The sequence below is a fragment of the Narcine bancroftii genome, chromosome 5, assembly GCF_036971445.1.
Source record: "Narcine bancroftii isolate sNarBan1 chromosome 5, sNarBan1.hap1, whole genome shotgun sequence".
Classification (NCBI taxonomy): Eukaryota; Metazoa; Chordata; class Chondrichthyes; order Torpediniformes; family Narcinidae; genus Narcine; species Narcine bancroftii.
The window spans coordinates 91,742,061-91,768,978 of record NC_091473.1 but is presented as its reverse complement, the minus strand read 5'-3'; the positions used below and the strand labels follow the sequence as shown (position 1 = coordinate 91,768,978).

The 26,918-nt window shown below is 37.5% G+C and overlaps 1 protein-coding gene across 1 annotated transcript in view; it reads right to left on the bottom strand.

The window, feature by feature from the left end:
• The window catches only part of raver2 (ribonucleoprotein, PTB-binding 2), a 162,381-nt gene that overhangs the window by 45,758 nt on the left and 89,705 nt on the right, over window positions 1-26,918 (bottom strand). The window contains exons 9-12 of the mRNA XM_069942360.1: window positions 24,865-25,145; window positions 19,796-19,895; window positions 15,433-15,578; window positions 13,854-13,943 (exon numbers count right to left, since the gene is read on the bottom strand). Coding sequence (XP_069798461.1) covers window positions 13,854-13,943; window positions 15,433-15,578; window positions 19,796-19,895; window positions 24,865-25,145 — 617 coding nt within the window. The remainder of the gene's footprint in view (window positions 1-13,853; window positions 13,944-15,432; window positions 15,579-19,795; window positions 19,896-24,864; window positions 25,146-26,918) is intronic.

The following is a 26,918-nucleotide window of genomic DNA, read 5'->3' as shown; positions in this document are numbered from 1 at the left end:
GAGGCAGCCGCTGCTTTCCCTGTGCCCGGACCGGGGCCGCCGCCTTCTACTTTCTGCCCGGACCGGGGCCTCTGCCTGTCTCAATCGACCGAGGCCGGGGCCGCCACCTCCCCTTCGCTCTTGCCCGGATCGGGGCCGCCGCCGCCTACCCTCTGCCCGGACCGGGGGCCGGGGCCGCCGCTGTTTTCCCTGTGCCCGGACCGGGGCCGCTGCCTCCTTCTTTCTACCCGGACCGGGGCCTCCGCCTGCCTCACTCAACCGAGGCCGGGGCCGCTGCCTCCCCTTCGCTCTTGCTCTTGCCTGGATCGGGGCCGCTCCCTGCCTCACTTGACCGAGGCCGGGGCCGCCGCCTCCCCTTCGCTCTCGACCGAGGCCAGGGCCGCCACCTCCCCTTCGCTCTTGCCCGGATCAGGGCCGCCGCAGCCTACCCTCTGCCTGGACCGGGGCCGGGGCCGCCGCTGCTTTCCCTGTGCCTGGACTGGGGCCGCTGCCTCCTTCTTTCTGCCCGGACCAGGGCCTCCGCCTGCCTCACTCAACCGAGGCCAGGGCTGCCGCCTCCCCTTCGCTCTTGCTCTTGCCCGGATATATATGACAAGAGAAAATATACTGGAGCGGGCAAGGAATAAAATTAGAGACGATAACAAGCCATTGGAATACAAGGGTCAAAAAATATTTTTTTTACCCAGACATAAGTTCTGAACTCTTAAAAAAGAGGAAGGAGTTTAATACAGCAAAATTGCTCCTATGGAAAAAAGGTTATAAATTCATGTTAAGGCATCCAGCTGTGCTTAAAATATTTATACCCGGGGAGCAAAATAGACTGTTCTCAGATCCAGAGGAAACACAAGAATTTGCAGAGCGTTTGCAGGACAGAAGGAGAGATGTAATAAGAATGAAGAACGGCGATAAAGTATATATAAAGATGTAAAAACAATGTATATGTAAAGAACTAAAGAGGGAAAACAAAAGGGAAGGAAGTAAGGGGGAAAAAAAGGGAAAGCTTTGTTATATGTGTAAAAAAAAAAGTTTTCTGGGGGGGAGGGTTAGAGAGAAGAAAATAACCATCATTGCGAAATCAGTTGATGCAAACAAGATTGCGATCCAAATGGAAAGGGAAGTTGTGGTTGCCCGGCAAGGGATAAGGGGCAACTCAGAGAGGGGGGGGGGCATATGGGGTTAAGGTAATATTGGGTGTGGGAATTGTTGGAGTATTTTCTGTTTTAAATGTGTTGTCATACATTGAGTTTAAAAAGGGAAAATTAAGAGATGAAAATGGGGAAAAGGGGGATGGTGGTGGTAAGGAAGTGGAAATGAGGTGTAAACAAGATATAAGATGGCCATGTTGAACTATATGACTATAAACATTAATGGAATACATAACCAAATTAAAAGGAAGAGGCTATTAAATTTACTGAAAAAAGAAAAAATAGATACAACATTTGTGCAGGAAACGCATCTAACTGAAGTGGAACATAACAAATTAAAGAGAGACTGGGTAGGACACATAGCGGCAGCATCATATAATTCAAAAGCTAGAGGTGTAGCCATATTAATTAATAAAAATGTACCAATCAAAATAGAGGAGGAAATAATAGATCCTCCAGGGAGGTATGTTATGATAAAGTGTCAGATACACTCAGAATTTTGGAATTTGCTCAATATATATGCACCTAATGAGGAGGATCAAAAGTTTATGCAGTTTTTTTGAAGATTGTAGATACACAGGGAAATATATTGATAGGAGGGGATTTTAACCTTAATTTGGATCTAATGTTGGATAAAACTGGACAAAAGACAAGCAAAAAGAATAAAGTAGCCAAATTTATGGATAAATCAATGCAGGAAATGAAACTTATGGATATATGGAAGAGGCAGCACCCAAGAGAGAAGGAATATTCATATTATTCGAATAGGCATAAAACATACTCAAGGATTGATATGTTTTTGTTGTCGGCCCAAATTCAAGGGAGAATTAGAAAAACTGAGTATAAAGCTAGACTACTATTTGGTCATTCACCCCTGTTATTAGCAATAGAACTGGAGGACATCCCACCAAGAACATATAGTTGGAGGTTAAACTCCATGCTATTTAAAAGGCAGGAATTTAGTTTATTGAATGTCAAATTAAAACATATTTTGAAATAAACACAGAATCAGCTAAAGACATATTATGGGACGCAATGAAAGCCTTCATTAGAGGGAAGATAATAAGTTATGTAAATAAGATGAAAAAGGACTACAATTGGGAAAAAGAGCAGTTGGAAAGGGAGATAGTAAGTACAGAAAAGAAACTAGTAAAAAGGGATGATAAAACGAAGAGAATTGGCGGACAAAAAAATAAAATATGAAACATTACAAAGTACAAGGTGGAGAAGAACATAATGAAAATAAAGCAAAAGTATTACAAATATTATGAAATGAGAGAAAAAAAACATATAAAATATTAGCCTGGCAACTTAAAACAGAACAAGCTAAAAGAACGATACTGGCATCAAGGAAAAAGGACAAACAAATTACATATAACCCAATAGAGATTAATGAAAACTTTAAGGAATTTTATGAACAATTATACCAAACTGAGAACGAGGGGAAAGATGATAAAATAGAAGAGTTTTTAGCTAAAGTTGAACTGCTGAAATTGCAAGAAGAGGATCAAAACAAACTGATAAAACCATTTGACATAGAGGAAGTATAGGAAATATTTAAAAAGCTGCCAAACAATAAAAGACCAGGAGAGGAAGGATTTCCAATAGAATTTTATAAAACATTTAAAGAGTTATTAATTCTTCCTCTCCTGGAAGTAATGAACCAGATAGAAGAAACACAAAACTTGCCAGATTCATGTAAGACAGCAATAATTGCAGTAATACCAAAGACGGGGTAGGATCCATTAACACCAGCATCATATAGACCAATATCTCTACTTAACTCAAGATAATAGCAAAATTATTAGCAAACAGATTGGCCGATTGTGTACCAAAAATAGTAAAACAAGATCAAACTGGATTTATTAAGAAAAGACGAACAGCGGATAATGTCTGTAAACTTATTAATCTAGTTCATGCAGTTCAAGGAAATAAGAAGCCAACAGTGGCTGTTGCTTTAGACATAGAAAAAGCCTTTGACAGAGTAGAATGGAAATATTTATTTAAAGTACTACAGAGGTTCAATCTACCAGAAAAATATATCAATTGGATTAAAGCATTGTATAATGGACCATTGGCGAAGGTAACAGTAAATGGATATGTATCAAACCAATTTAAATTAAGTAGGTCAACTAGACAGGGATATCCATTATCCCCCTCATTGTTTGCCTTAGCAATAGAACCATTGGCAGAACTGATAAGAACAGAAAATAAAATAAAAAGGGATAAAAATAAAGGAGTATAAAATCAGCTTATTTGCAGATGACATCATAGTATACCTAACAGAACCAGAAATATCAACAAACGAATTTCATAAGAAATTGAAGGAATATGGAGAAATATTGGGGTACAAGATCAACGCAAATAAAAGTGAAGCGATGCCAATGAGTAACGCGGATTATACAGAATTTTAAAAAGAATCACCATTTAAATGGCAAGCAGAAGCAATCTGATACCTAGGTATTAGATTAGATAATAATTTAAGCCACCTGTACAAACTAAATTATCAGCCACTAATAAAGAAATTGCAGGAAGACTTAGAATATTGGAAAGAATTACCGCTAACGTTGCTAGGGAGGGTAAACTGCATTAAAATGAATGTTTTCCCAAGGATACAATACTTATTGCCAATTCCCTTAACAGAGAAATTCTTTAATGAACTAAAGAGAATAATAAGGAAATTCTTGTGGAAAGGGGGGAAACCAAGGGTAGCGTTAGATAAATTAACAGAGAGGTATAACCAAGGTGGTTTGCAGTTACCAAACTTTAAAAATTATAGAGCTGCACAATTAAGGTATTTATCAGATTTTTACCAGACAAGGGAAAAACCAGACTGGACTAAGATAGAACTAGATAAAATAGGGGAGAAGGTACCGGAACATATACTTTATAAGTGGGATGAAAAACTGGCGCAATATAAAAGCTCATCAGTATTGCATCATTTACATAATATATGGAAGAAGATTCACGTAGAAAGGAAAAAAAAACTAATTACCAAATACCAAAATTGTTATTGACACAAAACCCACTAATCCCTTTTACAATATATAACCTTTCCTTTAGAGAATGGGAGAGAAAAGTAATCAAAAAAATAGAAAATTGTTTTTTGAGAAATAATTTATCAACATTTGAACAGTTGAAGTGCAAATATGGAATAACTCATGGTACAATGTTTGCATATCATCAATTGAAAGCTTATTTAAAGAATAAATTGGGAAACAGACTGAGATTTCCAGAAGGAAGCAGCTTTGAATATGTGATTACAGACACAATGATAATTAAAAGATTTATAACGAACGAACATGTACATTAAGCTGCAAGATAAGGAAAATTATGAAATAAGCTATAAACCTAATCAAGTGGGAAAAGGATTTAAACATAAAGATAAAAAATGAAACATGGGAAAAGTTATGTTCTGGAACTATGAAGAATACAATAAACACAAGGTTACACATGATACAGTATAATTGGTCACACAGGTTATATATCACGCCTCAAAATTAAAAGAATGGGTTCCAACATTATCAGATAGATGTTTTCGCTGTAAGAAGGTAATGGGAACAACAGTACATGCAATTTGGGCATGTACGAAAGTGAAAATGTTTTGGGAAGATCTAAATCAGATATTAAATAAAATCACAAAACAAAACATACCAAAAAATCCAGAGATCTTTCTTCTAAGTAATACAAGAAGAATTAGGCCTCAAACTGGATGAAGTGCAAAAAAGATTTATTATGATAGCCTTAGCTGTAGCAAAAAAATGTATAATGTCAACTTGGAAAATGGAAGAGAGCCTGAGAATACAGCAATGGCACATGGAAATGAATAAATGTATTCCATTGGAAAAAATAGCATATAATTTAAAAAATAAAGTCATATTATTTGAACAAATTTAGAACCCATACATGGAACATAACAGAGAGGGCTTGCCTCAGACCTCCATCCCCTAAAATGATAAGAAGACAAAACGACTTAATGACACATTTTTTTTGTTTATTTTTCATTGTGTGAGGACATTGTTTTATGGTTTTATTGTATTGTATTGTATATGTTGAATATTTATTGGTTTTGGAAGGGGGGAGGGAGGGTAGGGGGGAAAAAAGGGAGAAAATGCCACTGTGTATATTTAATGAGAAAAGTTTGTATATATTTTGATTGATATGGTTCACAGTGTGAAAAATAAAAAATTATTTTTAAAAAATCTGTACTTCATGGACCACTGCTGATCTGTGTTTGTGATATGCTCATTTGTTTGTTGCCATGGCAATATGACTGATATAATATACAAATAATATATAAGACAAGGTGGCAAATTAGATAACAAAATATAAACATTCTCAAAAATATTGCAAAAAATTTCTGTTGGAGAGAGCTGATGAGCAGCATTGTCCTCCACACACCCCCTCTCCCCCATTATTGGTTTTCCATGGGTATATTATTTGTGAATTGTGGTAAGAAATCCACAAAAGGTGATCTTTTGGGAATAGAAATCACTGCTATAGGACACTGCTATAGATCTTAAGTGAATTTATTTTTCCTGTCAAAATTGATTTCTGCATTTTCCACATCATACTTTATTTGCATATGAAGTCAGTATAATGAGGAATATGCAGAATTAACCCATCCGTATATCTTTGCAACTTTTTAACTGCTCATTTAACTCATGTATATGCTTTGATAGCCATCTCTTCCTTATTTATATTGAAGACATGAATGTTCAAAGTTCCTCCTCCTATGACCACCAATTATTTAATAGTCCACAATCGTGAATTAGTGTGTTAGGACTGAAATTTTAACGAGATAAAATAACTCAGTCTCATCACAAGCTGCTTCTATTAGTTAGCATGTGCAGTGCTTTGTAGCTTTACCAACTTAAGATGTTGATTTGTAAACATTTGGTGCAACTTCTGGGCAATGTATACAGCAAAGGCCAAAGTTCTGGAGACATTTGCTCCAGAAACTAGCTATGTTTTTAGACACATGCCAGTACAACACTGGCATCTATTCAGATTGCTCATGTTTATCATATTTTTATACAGAACAAAAATACACCTTGACTAGTTACTGTTTCATAGCCAATTCTCAAATCTTAAAATGATGGAAAGCAATTCAAGTACTATGCAGCATCACCCACTGAAATTAGTTTGGGTTCAAGTAGACAACTCCCAAGCTCAATGCAGCTTTAGTTTAAATAATCACAAATTCATGAGGTGAAAGGTGATAATAACTGTCCATGAAATCAAAGTACCATTAAGCAGGCCAAGTAAAATTGGTCATGGAAAACGTGAAAACTTTTCCAGTGACTATCTTTGAATCTTGCAAAAAGGAGGGTGGTTGCTGGCAACAAATCAGCTCTACTCTGGAACATTGTATTCAGTAATGAGAATATGAAATTTGGAGGATTCAGTAATTGGGATGGAGAAAATCTAGAACAAATGAGCACTGGAAAGGAGAATACTTTTAATGGTTTAAAGGCAGATAAAATATCCAAGGCCTGCTGAATCATTTTCCAGCCTGCAATGAGAAACAGACAAGAAGTCTGACTGACACATTTGATGCTTTTCAAATTAAAAGTTATACTTGTGTAAATAAATCACACCTCACCTATGGTCTATTATAGAAACACTACGAATAGGATTGCAGAAATATGAGCAGAAAGATAACTCACAAACTCATAGCTTTGGAAATGCTGGGGAAAAAATTATAAACAGAAGATGAAGGCTTTTCTAAAACTGCCAGTTGAAGTTGGATGGAATGTTTAGTTGAGTAGGGGAAGGAGGGAAGAGGAAAGAAAATCTTCTTGTTAACAAACAATGATAAATACAAATAAATTGCTGTACTGCTCCACGAATATGGACTTCTTCGTTTTCCATTGTACAAGGGATGTTAAAGATACTGCAAGTGTTCTCTTTGTTTTTCTTAAAGTGCATGGTCTAAGCCACTGTCACTTTATTATGCAGCTCCAATGCTCAAATAGTATCTCCTCAATAACCAATAAAATTGTGGCCTTGAGCTTAAACTTCAGTTTTTAAGCTCTATATACGGAATCTTATGTTCTATTTTGTTCCATTTCCACAAATGTTAAATAGAAGCTGCAACATTACCCAGATCAGTCAGTTCCTTACAAAGGACATTTACCACAATACTTAACTGGCTACAAGATGTAATAATAGTAACCATTTGGCAGCAAATTGAAGCCAGGTGATAAATGAAAGGAACAAGAAATAAGAAAACATTCCAACAAAATTATTTTTTTTAAAAATGCACCAACTCTCGATATAACTGCTCTTCTAGTAGTTTACTTCATGCCAGTTGGCAGCCATAGAGGATTAAACTTCAACAAGGGACTTTTGCTTCTTGAATGTCATTTATTTACTATTTTTCCTGCTTGTAGGAAGAGTATACATTTTTATAACAATGCACTAAGTGTAACATAGGGGATGCAAGACAGCAGAGAAGATTCCATGTAAATCTATTCACTGATGATGTGTTATTGTACTTAGCAGAACCAGCTAAATCTTTGGAAAAATTACACATAACACTTGAAAAATACAGAAGATTATCAAGCTACAAAATAAATATGGATAAAAGTGAGATAATGCCATGAACAAATTTTGAATATGAAAGATAACAAAAAAAGAAGTAAATTTAAATGGAAGGCAGATGGAATAAAATATCTTGGAATAGCAACTGACAATAACTTGCAAAATCTGTACAAACTAAACTATGTTCCTCTTCTTGGGAAGATAGAAAGAGACCTACAGAAATGGAGAGACTTGCCGATTACTTTGCCAAGACTACAATACCTTTTTCAATTGCTGTCTATCCGGTACCTAAAAACTTTTTTAAGCTACTAAACAACCATATTAGACAGTTCCTATGGAATAATAAGGTACCAAGAATTGCAATGGAAAAACTGACATGGGACTATGGGCTGGGAGGACTTAGATGTCCAGATTTCAAAAAATATTACCTAGCTGCACAAGCTAGATTTCTCTCAGCCTTCTTCACTGAAGTGAAACCCCACCACCCCAATCTTGAGTTCAAATGGGAATATACTCAATGAGGCAAAGGACTTCATCTATAAATGGAGTGTCAACGTACTAAAAAAAAGACAGATAACCCAATTCTAATAGATATGAATAGAATGTGGCAAGAAATAGGAAAAATGTAGAGATATCAATAAAAGCACCATTGTGTAAAAATGTGTTATTGCCTATGAACATGGGCATAAAATATTAAATTCGTGGTATGACAAAGGTATAAGCTATATTAAGGACTGTGACACAGAACGAACTCTATGTCCTTTGAACAATTAAAACACAAAATACAGAGTAGCCAATGGAATCTTCTTCGGTTTTCTCCAGCTTCGATCATTCTTAAGAGAAAGATGGGGACCAATATTGACCCCATCTGAAATTAGTGAAACTGAACGATGGGGAATACATCCAAATTTGTAACAAAAATGTACTATGTTCTCCAGAGTGAAAGTGCAAAACCAGTGTTGCAGAGGTCAAGGGAAAGGTGGGAGTCGGAATTGGGTGTGGTGATTTCAGAAAGAAGCTGGTCAGATTAATGGAAGGACAGCATGACATCAATTATAAATTCAAGATATGGACTCGTTCAGCATAATCTTTTTTTACACCAATTATATCTTTTCCTACAAAAGTTAAACAGATCAAAAGCAAAAATTTCAGTGATGTGTTTCAGATGTGGGACTGAGACAGGAACTTTTTGTACATGCATGAAAGTGACGGGATACATGGGAATTGATCAAGAGTCGCATCAGGTCATGTTTGGCACCAAACTTTGATGAACAGATGTCATCTACCAAAAAAAGTGCTTGTTTTTGGAATCCTGGATAAAGGTTAGGCATCCGTACCTATCAATCTCTGCCTTAAATATACCCAATGACTAGGTCTCCATAGCCATCCATGATAGCAAGTTCCAGAGGTTCACCACTCTCTAACCAAAGAAATTCCTCTGCATCGCTGTTTTAAATCGGCACCCTTCAATTCTGAACATACACATATAGAAATAGACATACACATACAGCACGGTAACAGGCCATTTCTACCCACGAGTGTGTGCCACCCAATTAACTTACTCACCTAGTATATTTTGAACGGTCGGAGGAAATTGTAGTCCCGGGGGAAACCCACACAGACACGGGGAAAACATAAACTCCTTACAGACAGCACAGGATTCAAACCCCAGTCCTGATCGCTTCTGCTGTAAAGGCATTGGACTAATCAATATGCCAACCGTGCCACGCTAAAGTTGTACATCTGAAGTTGTGTTCTCTTGTCCTAGACTCCTTACCACATCTACTCTGTCCAGGCCTTTCAAAATTCAAAATGCTTCTACGAGATCCTTGCTCATTCTTTTTTTTAATTTAAATTAAGTATTTTCAATGAACATGGAGTTATAAAACAAACAAAATCAAACATTACAGGTATATACAAAATACCAAAAATACCAAAGCCAAATTATGTTAAGAATCAACACTATCACAATTATCAAATTCTGCAAAATTACACACCATGCCATTCATTAAAAGAAAAGTAGGAAACAGAAAAAAAAGATAAAGACCCCCTTCCCCAAAGGAAAAGGGAAAAAAAGGGATAATTCTCCCATATGATGTGACAAAAATAATCTGTTTTCCACAAACATGAATTACATACAGATGAAACATTACTTGTTTCATCCAAAGCTTACTTCCTCCCTTAAGGGATAAATGTCTTGACATAAACATCATTAGGGATACTGGAGATAGTGGTATTGGAGATGAGAGGGGGGGGAATCATCAAAGGTAAACCCCCATGTATCTTAAATACAGTTTCCATATTCTTAAAAACATAATTTCTGAGGTGGTAAGTAATTTTCTCCAGGAAAATTCAATTATGCATTTCAGACTTCCAGTGGGTCAGACTCAGTTGGGAATCAGGTTTCCAAGTAATGGCTGTGCATTTCCTGGCCACTGTTAAAGCGAGTTTAACAAATTACAATTAATATTTCAACAGCTTCATTTTAGGTCTTATATCTGCTAATTTTCCCAATATAAACAATTCTGGCACCTAAGGGCATCAAATTCCTGTAATTTGTTCCAGGAGATTCCCCAAATCTTCCCAGAAGGATCTCAACTTAGGGCATAGCAAAAAAGTCGCTATATCTTCACCGCATCGAAAACAATTGGATAATTCAGATTTCAATTTATTTAATTTATGCAGAGTCAGGCACAGCTGATGCAAAAAATTATATTGCACCAACCTATACCTTATATCAATTGTATTGCTATCCCCTCTCATTCTTCTGAACGCCAAGAAGTACAGACAACACCGTATAGCACAATGCTGTTACAGCACCAGCGATCGACACCGGAGTTCAAATACCATGCTGTCTGTAAGGAGTTTGTATGTTCTCTCCTTGTCTGCTTGGGTTTCCTTCGGAATGTATTGGAGTTTGTAGATCAATTGGGTGTAATTAGGCAGCATGGGCTCATGTGCCGTAAAGACCCCTTTTACTGTCCTGTGTCTAAATTTAAAATTTAAATATTAGTCAGGCTTTATCTGTAAAGGGGGAAAAGGGATTAAATAAATATGACGTCATTTTTAGTCTTTCAGCTGACTCCATGGAGAGGGAGGAACTTGTATATGCAGCAATGGTTAAATGTTTTTAAAGAATGTGACTGAAAATAAAGTAAAATGCTGTAAGGTTTATATATTAATGCATGTGAAGTTTGTTCATTGCAGGTATAGTACAGTATTTTTGTCTTTTTAACTATTTTTAATTTCAAATTAGGCATTGTAGTGAGTCTCAAGCATCCAGAAAACTCCCTTATCCTGCATCTACCAATCCCCGTAGGTGCCATATACCAGGATTTTACTGTATATAACATCCCCTTTGTCTAGCCTGCTTGTGATTCCTCAAAAAAATTGCAGTAGGGTTGTCAGGTAAGATTTTTCCTTCAGGAAACCATGCTGACCTTGGTCTATCTAGTCATGCACATCGAGGTTCTCTGTAATTTCATCTTAGAACATTAGTCAAGAAACTCAAAACGGAAATCGGAAAACTAGCATAAAAAGAAACTGTGACAAGACAAAAAGGAAAAGAAGTATCTTTTCAATGGAAAGAAACTAAAATGCAATAGTCTACAATTTCATATAAATAATTTCAATGTAAAACCAGGAAATGATGTACTTTGAAATGCAGTTTGATGGGTGAACGTGGGCCACAGCTGCATATTTCATTGCCATGATAGTTCGCAGCTGATTTTCTCATGAGTGTTGAATATGTTGATCAGAGAAATCTTAGCCATTACAAATTGTCTTAGCATTAAGTTAGGAAGAGACAGAAAAATGTCAAAACTGCCCTTGTGTGAACCTCAGGAAATTTAATCAGATATATGCACCTCTCCCCAATCAGACAAACATATTGGCAACTGTTTCTATTTCAGCTCATGCATGAAGAATGGAAATTTCTAGGTAAAGACCAAGGAAGGCTAATTCTGCCTCTGTAAGCAAAATACAAGATACAGATTGAGCACTCCTTAGCTGAAAATCCAAAATGCTCCAAAATATGAAACTTCATAAGCGCTGACATGATGCCACAAGTGGAAAATTCCACACCTGACCTCACTTGCCTACGTGGGGCTTTGACATTCTGTTGGCACCAGTTTGTTACCAACCATCTTGCCAGAGCTTTGTGTTTTTTTGCTTATTCTCTGTTCTGAAGTACAAAGGTATTGTTGAAAATGACTGATGGTGAAATAACCGAAAGGGTTCTGAATCAAGGAAAGTACAAAACATTATTTTCATGTGACATCTGAAATTCGTCACGTAAATTGCCATGTATGAGTGTAACATGACCAGCAACATTCTTTCTCTTTGGCTTGGCTTCGCGGACGAAGATTTATGGAGGGGGTAAAAGTCCACGTCAGCTGCAGGCTCGTTTGTGGCTGACAAGTCCGATGCGGGACAGGCAGACACGGTTGCAGCGGCTGCAGGGGAAAATTGGTTGGTTGGGGTTGGGTGTTGGGTTTTTTCTCCTTTGCCTTTTGTCAGTGAGGTGGGCTCTGCGGTCTTCTTCAAAGGAGGTTGCTGCCCGCCAAACTGTGAGGCGCCAAGATGCACGGTTTGAGGCGATATCAGCCCACTGGCAGTGGTCAATGTGGCAGGCACCAAGAGATTTCTTTAGGCAGTCCTTGTACCTTTTCTTTGGTGCACCTCTGTCACGGTGGCCAGTGGAGAGCTCGCCATATAACACGATCTTGGGAAGGCGATGGTCCTCCATTCTGGAGGCGTGACCCATCCAGCGCAGCTGGATCTTCAGCAGCGTGGACTCGATGCTGTCGACCTCTACCATCTCGAGTACTTCGACGTTAGGGATGAAAGCGCTCCAATGGATGTTGAGGATGGAGCGGAGACAACGCTGGTGGAAGCGTTCTAGGAGCCGTAGGTGATGCCGGTAGAGGACCCATGATTCGGAGCCGACATTATTGCATTGAAAAATAGTGTACTATAATCTTTTAATTAAAACATAGCATTGTAGGTGGAGACTGAAAGCCTGTTGTTGTTTGTTGTTGTTTAACAGATGATACAGGTATTCTCCTGATGCTACGGTGTTGCTTTGTTACTTTAAACATGTTATTCCAAAATCTGAAAAAATCCGAAAGCTGAAACACTTCTGGTTCCATGTAGATAAGGGGTACTCAACCTATATTTTCTTCTGCTGCTGTGAAAACCTCTCTCAGCAACTGTCTACTTTTGAAGGAAGTGAACAAAAGAAGAGCTGAAAATTGTACAACTTCTTGCATTTATAGTACCTTCCATGAACTCTGGAAATCCAATTTATTTTTCAGTTTATGAGGTGCTGTTGTAGTATAGGAAATGCACAAAATTTGCAAATAGCAGCTAATGTAATAACAAGCATATGCCATTTTAACAATGTTGACCAAATGACAAATACTTGCCAGGACAGCAAGTGCAATTGCTGTGCTTTTTTGAAATAGTGACTTGCCTGAAGATATGTTCTCATTGTTTTATATTTTCATGTTTCATTAAATAATCTTGCACTCAGTGAATGTCATCTTTGAAATGGGAATTGAAACAACATTTTAATTCAAAAGGCAAAAATGCTAACACCTGGGACAAAGTCAACTCAAGTATTTGATAATACTAATTTTAAAAGATTGTGAGATTTGTTTTAAACAGAGCTGGAGCTGTGAAATTATTCTGCTTATTTTAGGATAAATTCCAAAAGATTATTCTTTCTTGACATTGAACATTTTCACAGTCCCTTAAATAACTTCTTTTGGGTATTGGATGCCAAACCAATATATCACTTTCCAATATGCCATTTTTTAAAATTATGGAGTTGATTCTGCGTTTGGCTGGACTTTGCAGGAGATTTTGTTGGATTTAAAGGTTTATCGCAGATAAACCCTCTCCTAAGCTTAAGTAGCCACATTGCAGAATTGAAGTGTGTTCTTAAATAATTACAATGGAGCATATTGTATCAACAGTGAAGAACTGAACATAATTAATTTCTGCCTTGAACCCAGTGGGGCAGCGCTGCTCTGGCATCAGCACCTCCTTGTTGCTGTTTTTAGTGAGCTCCAGCACCTAAAAAATTAGCACTGCATCTCTACTTGAACCACAATATCACAGTAAAATAGCTACATGAGACCAAACTGAAATTTCACTTGCCTTGCATTTTTCATTTCCACTCTCTGGAACAAAGGCCTCAGAGGAGCTTTGTGAGGGAATAGAGCTCTGGTACTTCGGTTGCATGGTATCCTACCAAAATATAAACACATTCATGATTTATTTCATAATGTAACAAAGTTTTATTATCAAAAAGTAATTGTTAACAAATGTAGTTTAAAAAATCAGCAAACATTATTGATAAGATTAAGAAAGCAGAAGTGAAAAAGACAACTGGAATTCATTTAAATCAATTCAATGAAGCTTGCACCTAATTCCCCATAATTTAAACATCTTCTAACAATATGAACCATATGTGTGATTCTCTCTCATTCATCACTCAGGTGCCTTGCCATTCAGAGTGGGGAATCACGTCTCTTCATCCGTCACGATCTCTGACCCTCCATGTTGTAGTTGTTGCCTCCCCTGTTCTCCTTCAGTGAAGGCTCCATCTTTGAGCTGAGACCATAGTTGATGTTGAGTTCATGATTATACATGGGAAAAATACTGAAGTAGTTTCCGGTTGCCGCCTTCAGTTTCTGAGTTTAAACTGGATGGGTAACCCTGGCCACTGATCAACAGATTCATCTGCCCAGTGTTTTCAGTTTTACAAAATTCCAATTTGTAGAATCTGCTTGTAAAAACCATCCACCATCTGAAATCCATGGCATCACATGACCCTGATTGGGAGGCTAAACAGGAACTACACCTTGCCCAAGGGTAACCTGTAGGCTGTCGGACACCTCCTTTTGCTGAGCAATTGTGCAGCACTGACACCGAATATCACACACACACACATGTATGTACATAATTTTAAAAAATTTTAAAATGCAGCAAGAAAAGGTTAACACCGATAGAGTTGAAAGCTCTTTTTCACAGAACTTGCAGGATTTTCAACATTTACTGAGTATCACATTTGATAATGAAACAATGTTGAAAAATGGAACTCTTTGGCCACGTAAGAATGCATTTTATATGGGTTTTTAAAAAATACTTTTCCTTTGAACAAATTTCAGCCAATTTGTCTGTGGCACATTGATCAGCTTGTGTTACACTTGCATTTTGTAAATAAAGTAATTATGATTTGTAATTGTAATCAAAATTTGTGAATTACACAAGTTGGTCATTCCACATAAATCTTTGGAAACATTAACCTCTCTCTTCCAGAATGCATCCTTTAACCACAGATAGGAAATGCACATTTAGATCTCAAAGGATTCTCTATCCTGATCTGACTGATGATCTGAGCTTTCTTGCCACCTTCTTCATTCTTTGAAACTAAATGTTAATGCAAAATACTTCCAGAATTTATTTTAAAAAGCCTATTTAATTGTCCTTATTTGCACATGTAATTCCTTGGAGCACAATGTTATCTGGGAGCCACTGTATGCACAAGACATTATACAATATTTTCCATACCCAAGTATGACAGACTTGAATAGGTTCTGTTTAGCACAATTATTTTTGAAGAAATGTACATCCAAATCACCATCAAACATTCAAGCAATGACTATAGGCTTAGAATGATAGGAAAACCAGTCAGATTATACACAATAATACAGATGGCAATTTGTGACACTACCTGTGTATATTCCCCATACTGAGAATAGCAGTGAAATGTACGTCGTGAAGTAGTTGTCTGTGGCTTTTCTGACAGTGCATGTGCTCTGGAAATGGCTGGAATCAACAAAGGTTCCAGAACAGCACCATGCTTTTTTGCATTTCCAACTGAAAGGATTTAAAAAAGGGTTTAAAATTAGTTCAGAAAGGTTTAAACAAGTCACAAAGGAAAAATACTGCAGATGATAAAATATGGAATAAAACACAATTACTAGAAATTGTGTTTTATGAAGTTCACCAGGCTTTGGTGCTTGAAAGGTAAATGGTTACCGCTCAGGAAGGTTCTTGTCGATTTTCAGAGAGAGATTTGTTGCTCGTTGGACCCACACAAACTGATTCCCTCCGATCAATCATTTCAGTGTCTTAGCGAAGAAACTTGCCCCATCAGGGTTTTCCAGTTTATAACCCCTTTCTTTCAGGTCACCACAGAGTTTGTTTTTATTTCCCTTATTTCAAGTGAAACATTATACAGCCAGCCATCTCCTCTTATATGGTCCACAAGGGCTTCAAAATAGGGTTTTCCCACAGCTTGCCAGCTTATCATGCTCCAGTCCCACCTGCTGATGCTGAACTGTCCAAATGAATTCTCTCTCTCTTACACAGAGAAAAGCCTGTTTGACTCTCTCTGTTTGCAAAACCACATGACCTTCCTAGAACAGAAAACTGCATTCAGATACACTGTGGCACCCAACCCAATCTTCTGAGTCAATTTATTGCTGCTTTCCAAAGCAATAATCCATTAATCCTCAGCATGTCCAATTAACACCAACATTGAAGAATGCCTATGGAGACTTCACAAGGTTTTGTAAAGGCACTTGGAGCCTGGACTGTCTGGTTTGAGCAGAGCACTGACCTTTCAAATGAGATCTGTTTTGAAATGTTTGCATCTGTATGTGACCCAACTAAAAACTACACAATCTATCTCCTTTAAAAATATCTATATACAACATAAAATATAACATTACCGTCGCACTTTCCCCCCAGAAAGGAATTTTAACTTGAGTTAAAATTCATTTATAACTAAATTGACTTTAAACTCACTAAAGTGACAACAATACACAATATATAACATGTAATAACAATGTAACCCAATGTTGAGAATATATTTTTCTATACATGATTAATTTTAACATCTTGACAAACAATCTGCTATCATATTATTTGTTCCTCTGGTATGATTAATTTGCAATTATATTCTTGCAATATTAAACTCCAGTTTAACAATCTTCTATATTTATTTTTAATTTTATTCAAAAACACCAGAGGATTGTGGTCAGTAAATATCACAATCGGTTCAAGAGAGATACCGAGAGATACATCAAAATTCTGCAGAGCAAGTATTGGAGGCAAAAGTTTCTTCTCGATAGTGGAATCATCCTTTGTTACAGCACATGCAGGATATATCTCACAATCCTCCTCAACATCATCCTTACTAGGCTTATCTGTTAATCTCAAAACTGACCTAAATTTATCCTCTGCCAAATAATTCCCTAATAAAAATAAGACACCCTGCATGTGTAATTTTGAAATAACTCCTACTACAACAAATCCTTTAACTTATTCTGAATTCAGCACTATGTTGTGAAGAGATATAAACTCTACCTCACCTCCAACATTTTTAATCAAAGTCGTTCCCCCTGTGTCAGTCTTTTGATCAAGAGTTAAAACACTGTCCCTCCTTTACTGAAACCAAGCCCTCTGACACAAAAGGTTTGAAAATATCCATAACACCCTTACCAGGTTTAGAACATCTGCCCTCCTTAAATTCAACTGTCTGAATGCATACTTCTGGTAAAACCTCCTTTTCTAATTTCTTTTTCAACACTAGACAATTTGCAATAAAATGACCAGGTTTCTTATAAAAATGACATACAAATCCAGAAGTTCTGTCCTTTCCCACCTTACCTTCATTTTTTCTCTTAACATTCTCGCCAGACTTAATTTCAGGCTTACTAGTCTGCTCCACATTAACCTTCTGAACAGGTTTACTAATCTGTTCCACATTAACCCTCTGAAAGGGCTCTCTATTCTGAAATTTGTTTTTGTGAATCAGGGAATATTCATCCCCTAACTTTGCTGTTTGCTGTCACGTCCCCATGTCTCTCTCATCAAGGTATAATTTAATCTCATTTAGAACACACCTTTTAATTTCCTCAAATAATATCAAATCTTTCAACCTGTCAAAATCATTATTTATTCCTTTTGAGGCCACCAATGGTCAAAAGAAACAGATTTTAGTATTACTTTCAATGTGATGTTCAAAGGATTTCATGAATGTCAAATATTGCAATGGATCTCCATTAAAAACTGGAATTTCCTTCTTAAGTAAACCATATGAACCTTATTGCTGGCTAACATAGCAGAAATTTCATTTTGTTTTGCTATGAGTGATAATATATTGTCTTGTTCACAATGGTTTTTCACTGGTTGTCTTGTTGTGAATTGAGCATACAGAACTTGAACTGGTGCCATAGATGTAGGACCTTAAATTTTAAGATATGGCATTGATGAGGATCTTTGGTACATAAATGATGGCACTGGTGGAGATCCTTGACTTGCTACTCGTTCTTCAGCAACATGAAGAGACATCAATATTTGAGTATGATCAACTTGCATGGTTGAATGTTTTTAAAATACTCTCGTTTCAGGAAGATTCATATATTGTGCGCTCGGAAGAGATTGAATGTCGCTAGCCATTTCAACAGGGTTGGTCATTGACAGATGAGCACTAGTAGCACCACCTGTGGCTCCTTGCCCGAGTATATTTGTTTCTTGTGGCTGCGGTACCCATTGATCTTTGGATATTTCACTTTGAGTGATAAATCTTGCAGAAGCCTAAGCTAATGTTTTTACTTTAACCATATTCATAGCATATTATTCCTCAAAATCTAGTTTTTAATCTTTTCTCTCTCCAATAATATTTTTTGATTTTCTTGCTGGAATTGTTGTTTCTTGATTTCAGCTTCTTGTCTTAGTTTTTGATTCTTCATTTCAGCATCCTTATCTTCTAAAGCATGTCTTTTCTCCAACCACTCACGTTGTGTATAGATAGTAGCCAAGTCTGCTTGCGCCTTAGCATGCATAGCTGATATGCTTGAAGCACATAAGCACATGTACTTGCTCTAGATACCTTTTGAAGATCTTCCTACGCTCACAACCCTGGAAATACTATTATCAGGATTCATATATGAACTTTCAGATACTGCTGATTGAGTCTCTATCTTCAGCATTTCACTCGGTACAGTAACAGTGGGGGCTTTGCAACGTACATTCATGTTTCAGTTCCATTAACCTTTAAGTCAGCTAGTGAAGTCTGCAGTGCCTTATCGGAGTCTTCTTCTTGGTTGGTAGTTGAAGCCGCTTTTTCAATAGTGGCAAGCTCCAATCTCCTGCCAAGCAATGTCAGTCTGCCTTGCTGGCTTAACTCATGACCAAACAGTTCTTTGAGAGGAACTGTTCGCTCAAGGTCTTTAGCCCGACGAGGCTTCTTCTCCTCCATCTTGGGTTCTTCACACTGCAGCCTGTCTTCTCAGTTCCTGGGAACTGTAAACAAATTTGTACCTTGCTGAACAAATTTGTACCATTCTTTGGCTGAATTGTCTCTGTGTTCTGCACACAAGCTATATTATCTTATGTTTATAACTTTTAAGAAAACATTCTTCTGGGCTTCCTGTCTGATTCTGCAAACCACTAGCTCTTAACTCTCCAAGGTTACAGGTATCTGCAGTCAGACAGAGATGTTCTCATGGAGGCTTCTGGAATATTCTAACAGAAATTGAGTTCTTTCAGACAAATTTTACGAGCCTTTTTCCCAAACAAAGTTCCCAATTATTAATTTTCTTTCCAAGTTCCAGTATTTCCCAATTTCAAAACATGTAATCTTCAAGGAAACGTGAGCGATGATATTCCAAATTACTATCTTATTAATCCAATAAACCAAATTTTTTAGATGAAGCTTTAAGTAGCTTTAATTCAATGATAAAGCAAATAAACATTTTGCATAACTTCGCATTGAGATTTTCATAACGATGAATAAACAAAGCATTTACTGTATAATGATATAACAATATTGAACTTTAAACAGATGTAAGAAATAGACGAAATTAAGATGAATTCAAAAAGTATCTCAAGCTCATGTCCCGTTCATAATTCTTTGAAGAATGAGATGCAAGCTGTAACTCTGCTCTGATATTATGACATATGATGTCATAGTCACTATGGTAAGACTACAAACAATAATTTTTCTTAAAGGGATAGGCCCAAAATTAACTACAAATCAACACACAAGGTTTTAACCTTTATATACAACTCCTCATATTACTCACCACGTAAATTCAGACTTGGCAGAAGATTGCAAAACTTTGGTATTTTCATATCATTTGGTGGCACACCTAGTAATGATGTTTGGTTGCCCACTGTTTCATTCTATACAAAAGCAAGATTTTGCATTAACAGTTTTATTTTCTTTCATTAAATATATTCTCGAAAACGTGTTGTTTAAAGAAAAATTATTTCTTTTATCTTCATGGAACAGTAAGGGACTAAATAACAATGGCCGAAGCCAGTGATTTTGGAAAATAATGCAGAACACAAGCAAGTGTTTCCAAGAACTGGTGTGCAAACCTGGATAATGATGGAACTCCCTATTTATTTATTTATAGATCTTCAAAGGGGAGCTAACTATTATAAAGATGAAATACTTATAACAGGTCAATTTATTTTATTCCTCTTAATCTTTTGCACTTTAAATGTTTTAATTTTTAATATATATATTATATATTTAGATTTTTTTTCAAATATGTCAGGGACACAATTTGTTACAAAGCTTTAGATCAGACACTATTGTTTTGTAATAAAACAGAACTGTTATATTACACAAAATTGTCTTTATTCTGCCATAAGGCAGACAAAGATTTTTCATTAGCATGACCCAATGCCCCTTACAGTAAAAGGAACCAAAAGAGAATTCCCTCAGTCACAAAATTAGAATCCTCTCCCCCAGCCTATCAAATCAAAGCTTTTCAAGGTGACATCTCAGCCTTAAACTATCCAGGGCTTAGTTATCGCTGAGACCTTGTCATATATTTTATCACTCTTCATTGACTACAGTTTGACCTTCAATACCATTATTCCTTCAGTGCTGGTCAAGAAGCTACAAACTCGAGGCCTCCGTACCTCCCTCAGCAACTGTATCTTTGACTTTCTCATCAGAAGATCACAGTTGGTGTGAGTTGGAAAGAAAGTCTTGTCCTCATTGATTATCAACACAGGCACACCCAAGGATTCGTGCTTAGCCCACTGCTCTACTCATTATACACACGACTGTGTGGCCAGGTAAATTCCAATGCTATCTACAAGTTTGCAGATGACACGACAGCATTGGGAGGACACAAATGGCAATAAGGAGGCATACAGGAGGGAGATAAATCAGCTCGTTGAATGGTCTAACGACAACAACCATGTGTTCAATGTTAGCAAAACTAAGGAGATGACTGTGGACTTCAGAAGGAAGTCAGGAGAACATGACCTAGTCCTCATCAAGGGCTTAGTAATGGAGAGGGTCAAAAACTACAAATTTCTGGGTGTCAACATCTCCAAGGATCTATCCACATTGATGCAATCACAAAGAACGCTCACCAACGCCTATACTTTATGAAGTGTCTTAGAGGAGATTCGGTATGTCACCGTAAACTTGGAAATTTCTTCAGGCATATTGTGAAGAGCATCCTGGCTAATAATGGAGTTGTCAACTCTCAGGACAAGAAAAAAAATCTCCAGAGGGTTGTTAACTTGGCCTGCGACATCACAGGCACCAGACTTCATTCCATCAAGGACATCTTCATGAGGCGGTGTCTTAAGAAAGCAGCCTCTATCCTCCAAGAACCCCATCACTCTCTTTTCTCTACTACCAATGGGGAAAAAATGTACAGGAGCCTAAAGATGGCACTTAATGGCACAAAGACAGCTTCTTCCCTGCTGCCATCAGATTCCTGAATAATTAATGAACCAAAGATAATGCGTGCACTATTATTTTAATTTTTAAAATTTATAGTAATGTTGTAAGATGGTTATAAATGAATGTTTGCCCTATGATGTTGCTGCAAAACACCAAATTTCATCACTTGTTCATGACAATAAATTCTGATGCATCATTGGTTACTCTGAGATTAGAGACCATAATTCAACTGGACCACATCTCCATCAGAGGCTGACATGGGGATGGAGGAGCAAGCTTTGAAGCTCTGCTGAACTGCACACCATTCAGACCAACACATTTAAGGATAACTAAAATGTGTTCATAATCTTGAACATGGCAGTGACTGACTGGAAGATCAAACATAAGGTTTCTTTCAACTAAAGCCAACTCCATTGCAGTAGAATCTCCATTATATGGCAGATTGTGGATGTTGGATAAGCAAATTTTCTGCATTAAGAATACATTGTTTAAAAGACAAAAATCAGTGCGAAATGTAAATCAATTTGGAAAAAAAGTAGTCTTTAATTATGTAAAGTTCACTTCAAACAGGTAATTCCCATTATCTAACAAAATTGAAATTTGAACCCAAATAGCTGGCGCTGCAGAAGTGATGCATGAGCCACCACGCTAACCATGCCGCTGTCATAATTAACCCCCCGCCAATATCAAGCATGTATTTTTTACCTACCATATATGTCGGCATTTAGGACGATCCTCTAAAACTTAAAAATGTCGCCTCAAAATCAAGGGTCATCTTTTACCCCAGGTCTAAAATCCAAACTTTGACAGTGAAGTCTCAGTGAAGTTCTCCCTCCTCCTCCATACCTTATCCCCATCTTGCTGGTTCAGATTCAAGTATCCTCGTGAGGGCCTCGTGACATCTTCCTTGCGTTGACAACCCAAGTCATCTCAACACAAATGTCCCAGTCAGGCCCTCAGCACATCTTCCTTGCACTAACAACCTGACTCACCTCCATCCAAGTGTCCTGGTCAGGCCCTTGGCTCACCTTCACATTGACAACCTGGCTCACCACCACGCAAGTGGTCACAGCAAAATTAATGCATGCACATTGAGGGGCACTGCTAGTTCAGCGGGGCAAACCTGCATGTGTCCGACAAAGTCTCAGTGCTCCATCTACCTAACCTTACTTATTTGAATTTTTGGTCGTTATTGTCTCGATTTTTTTGCTGGTTATTTGAGTTTTGGGTTGATTGAATTTTGGATAATGAGGATTTTACTCTACTTCCTTGCCCCTGGGCACCATATTTTACTGGATTTCAACAATACCATAAAAACTTTGCACTTTGACCAAATGATCATTTGTGAACTTAAAACACTGATGTCAAACAGGCTATATCACAGTTGGTAAGATTGGAAATACAATATAACTCCTGATTATCCAAAATGGTCAGGACCAGGCCCAAGTCGGATAAACATTTTTTTCTGATAACTGGTCATTTTTAAAAACAGCCCAGTAGCAACAGCAAATCACTTGTAACAGTGTTTAAACAACAACAAACAACAAGAGAAGGTTTTTTAAGCATTAAAATGTTTAATTCTCACCAAAAAATGCTAGCCACTGCCGATCACTGACACCTCCCCACCAAGATCCCACTGCTGCCGGGAGCCCAAGGTTCCCACTCCAGCCAGAAGCCCAATATCCCCAGTCCAGCCAGGACCCCAACATCCCTGCTGCTACCTGGGAGGCCACTTTCCTTGATGATGCCAGGGAAAGGGATTCTTCTGACTACTTGTGGCTGGGAGACAATGGCACTCAGTTTGAGGGGGAGAGTTGGAGAGAGAGGGAGGGAGTTACCTGAAACAAGGATAACTGTCGTTCTAATTTCATGTCAGGGGAATTTTTTTCCAACTTGTGAGGTCAGTTCAGCTCCGAAAAAATTTTGGATAAATAAGATTTTGGAGAATTCGATTTCAGATAATCAGAGTTTTACTGTACATGCATCTATGATCTTTCCAGTTTAGATCCCGGAACAATGCTAGTGAACAAAATATGATTAGTGGTCCTCTGAATACTGTCAATAAGAAAACAAGAAGCTCCAATAGCTTAGTGGTTAGAGCACTGGTTTTGTAAACCAGGGGTTATAAGTTCATTCCTCACTGAGGCCTCATTTCAGTGAGGGATGCTGGACAAACTGGCAACTCTATCTTCCTTATGGAAGACAAAGTTAAAGAATTTCATGTACGTTACATTCAAAAATGTAGTATTACATTCCAATAATGGAACCTTTACCTTTACAAAAGCATTGTTATGTTAAATAAATGGTTAAAATATACAAGTCCTTAAACAACTTTTTTTCCTTCAGAGGACATTGCTTGCAATGTCTGGATTTGGACCCCAAGGTCCCTCTTTTCCTCCACTGTTAAGCATCCTACCATTATCCATATACACTGCCTTCAAGTTGGTCCTTCCAAAATGCATCACCTCACACTTGTCAGGATTGAACTCCATCTGCCACTTGTCCGCTCAACTCTGCATCCTTTCAATATCCTGATTGAATCCTGATTCAATACCCTGACAACCTTCAATACTATCCAAGACATTTACTATTGGCTCTCAATTCCATCTAACCGAATGGAATTGGAGCTCAATAAGAATCACAGACTGCCCTAACTGAAAGGCATTAACGACCAAATGATTATGTAGTTGCCTCGCTTCATCATATTATGACACTTACCGAATGCTACTGCTTCCTCCTCCTGCTGTCAGTTTTTCATGTCCCAACTCAGTACTTATTGTGCTGTAGTTAGCAAGATATTTTTAAACAACTCATTAAGTCATGAAATAATCTTCAGTTTCATTATATTATTTATATTTAGTTTAGGCATAAACTATTTCCAAAAGTTTCAACGTTTATCGATGACAGCGCCAACGACCTGGGTTCAAATTGAACAGGGTCTGCGAGGAATTTGTACATTCTCCCGTGACCTGCATAGGTTTTCCTCTCAATCTCCAAAATGTACGGGATTGTAGGTTAATTGGGTATAATTGGGCGGCATGGGTCTCAATGGCCGAAATCAGCTTTTTCTGTGTTGCAAATAAAATTTAAATATAAAAAACAAATTTAAAGAAAATGAGATATATTTATTCATATAATTATTGCTGCATTTACTTACAATACCTCCTTTTTTTGGGTATATTTCCAAGGACATCCAAAATCACAAAAACAAAATGAAAGTTATTCAATAATTTTGAGAGTTGGAGTCACTCCTCTTTCACTTGGGATACTATCATGGTCTTCATGTCAAAATGTAGTTATTCAAAACTAGCAAGATTTGTTAGAACACATTAAAAGAAACATACAGCATATCCTAAAGAATTCCAACCTTAATTTTCCACAGGAACAGAGAGAAAATTGTTATGAAACTGGAAGGATGATATATAACAAAATGCTTACCCAAAAAGTCCCATTCAGAGGAGTTGACTGAGTTTGCTGCTTTTGGTGGCAGGTTAAAAAGTTGCCCATATCAAAATTGGGAATGCTTTGAAGATGAGCCTGGCTAATAGAAGCAGAAAGTGGAGAGGACCCCATCACCATATTTGGCTTTTCAAAGGGAGCTTTCTGCTCAGTTGTATATTGCCATATTGACCTCTGATTTGACCAAAATGGTAAAGTCCCCACTGGAGGCTGAGCAGCTGCTTTAGCAAATTCAGCAGTAAATGCAGGAACTGGAATACCTGTGGCAAAATAACAATTGCTGATTGAAGAATATTTATTTTTAAAATGTATTTTAAAGCAATTATGAGCATTTTAAATATACATTTTTTAAAAGATACATATTTCTTTTAATGGGAAACAATGCAATAAAGCAATATATTTCATCAGAAGGTTCACTATTATCCAAGAGGATGGTTAATGCAAGGCATATCACATTCAAACTTAAAAGATACTCAGAGATTTGGTTAATCTTGTGCAAGAGGAGCTGTCTTTTTAATCGCATCTTTTATTTACAAATACAGCGAGATTTCTGATAATGGCAGAATCATTATATTAATGACAGCCTTCAAAGAACAAAAAATATTACAGCACAGTGCAGGACCTTTAGCCCAAAATGTTGTGCCTATATATACCTACCAAAAAAAAAAAATGAAATCCTCACAACCTCAGAACCCTCTATTTTTCATTAGGAAAGCAACCCAAGAGACTCTTAAATGCTCCTATTGCAAGGCATTCCAGGCAACCATAAACATCTGTGTAAAAAAAATCTATCCCTGATGGCTCCCCTAAATTTTCCTCCCTTTTCTTTTTACAGATGTCCTCTGGTGTTTGCTACTCCTGCCCTGGGGAAAAAAGTGCTGTCCACCTTATCAGTGCCTCTCATAATCTTGTAGACCTCTAAGTCACTTCTCATCCTTCTTCACTACACAGAGAAAAGTCCTAGCTCTACTGATTTTGACACACAAGATACATTTTCCAGTCCAAGCCACATCCTGGTGAATCTCTTCTGCACCCTCTCCAAAACTTCTACATCCTTCCTGTAACGAAGTGACCAGAATTGAATACAATATTTTCAGTGTAGTCTCACCAGAGTTTTATAGAGCTGCAATATTACCCCATTACTCCTGAACTCAACCCCCAACTAATGAAGCCCAGTATACCATAGGCTTTCTTTAACTATCCTTTCCAAGCTGTGCAAAAATCTTGAGAAATCTCTGGATTTGGACCCCAAGGTCCCTCTTTCCTCCACTGTTAAACATCCTACCATTAACCATATACAGTGCCTTCAAGTTGGCCCTTCCAAAATGCATCACCTCGCACTTATCCGGATTGAACTCCATTTGCCACTTGTCTGCTCAACTCTGCATCCTTTCAATATCCTGATGCAACCCCTGACAACCTTCAACACTATCCACAACACCTCCAACCTTCATACCAACCACAAATTTACTGATCCATTTATGACTTTTTCATCCAAGTCATTTTTAAAAATCACAAAGAACTGGGGTCCTAGAACTGATCCCTGCAGAACTCCACTAGTCACTTACCTCCAAGCAGAATGCTACTACAACTACTTCTCTCTGCTTTCCACAGGCAAGCAAATTCTGAATCCATACAGCCAAAGTTCCAAGGATCCCATGGATTATGATTTTCAGAACAAGTCTCCCTTGTCAAATGCCTCAGTAAAATCCATATACACATCTATTCGCCCAACTATTGAATCCCCAATAGCTCTCCTCTACATCCCCCTTCCACTGGGTAAGAGACTTGACCACTATGACTTGTCCCTGCTAGATAATTCCTCTAACAGTATTCAAAATGGTATACTTACTGTTGAGGAGAACAGCCACAGAGGTGCTTTGCTGCCTATTCCCCTTCTCTCTCCTAACAGTCACCCAGTTACCTGCCTCTTGCTAGAAGAGTGTTTGAAGATCTAAATATCATGAGTGTTTCTGAGACAATACAGTAGTGACAGCTGACACCTCAAAGCATAGAGTCATACAGCATAGAAA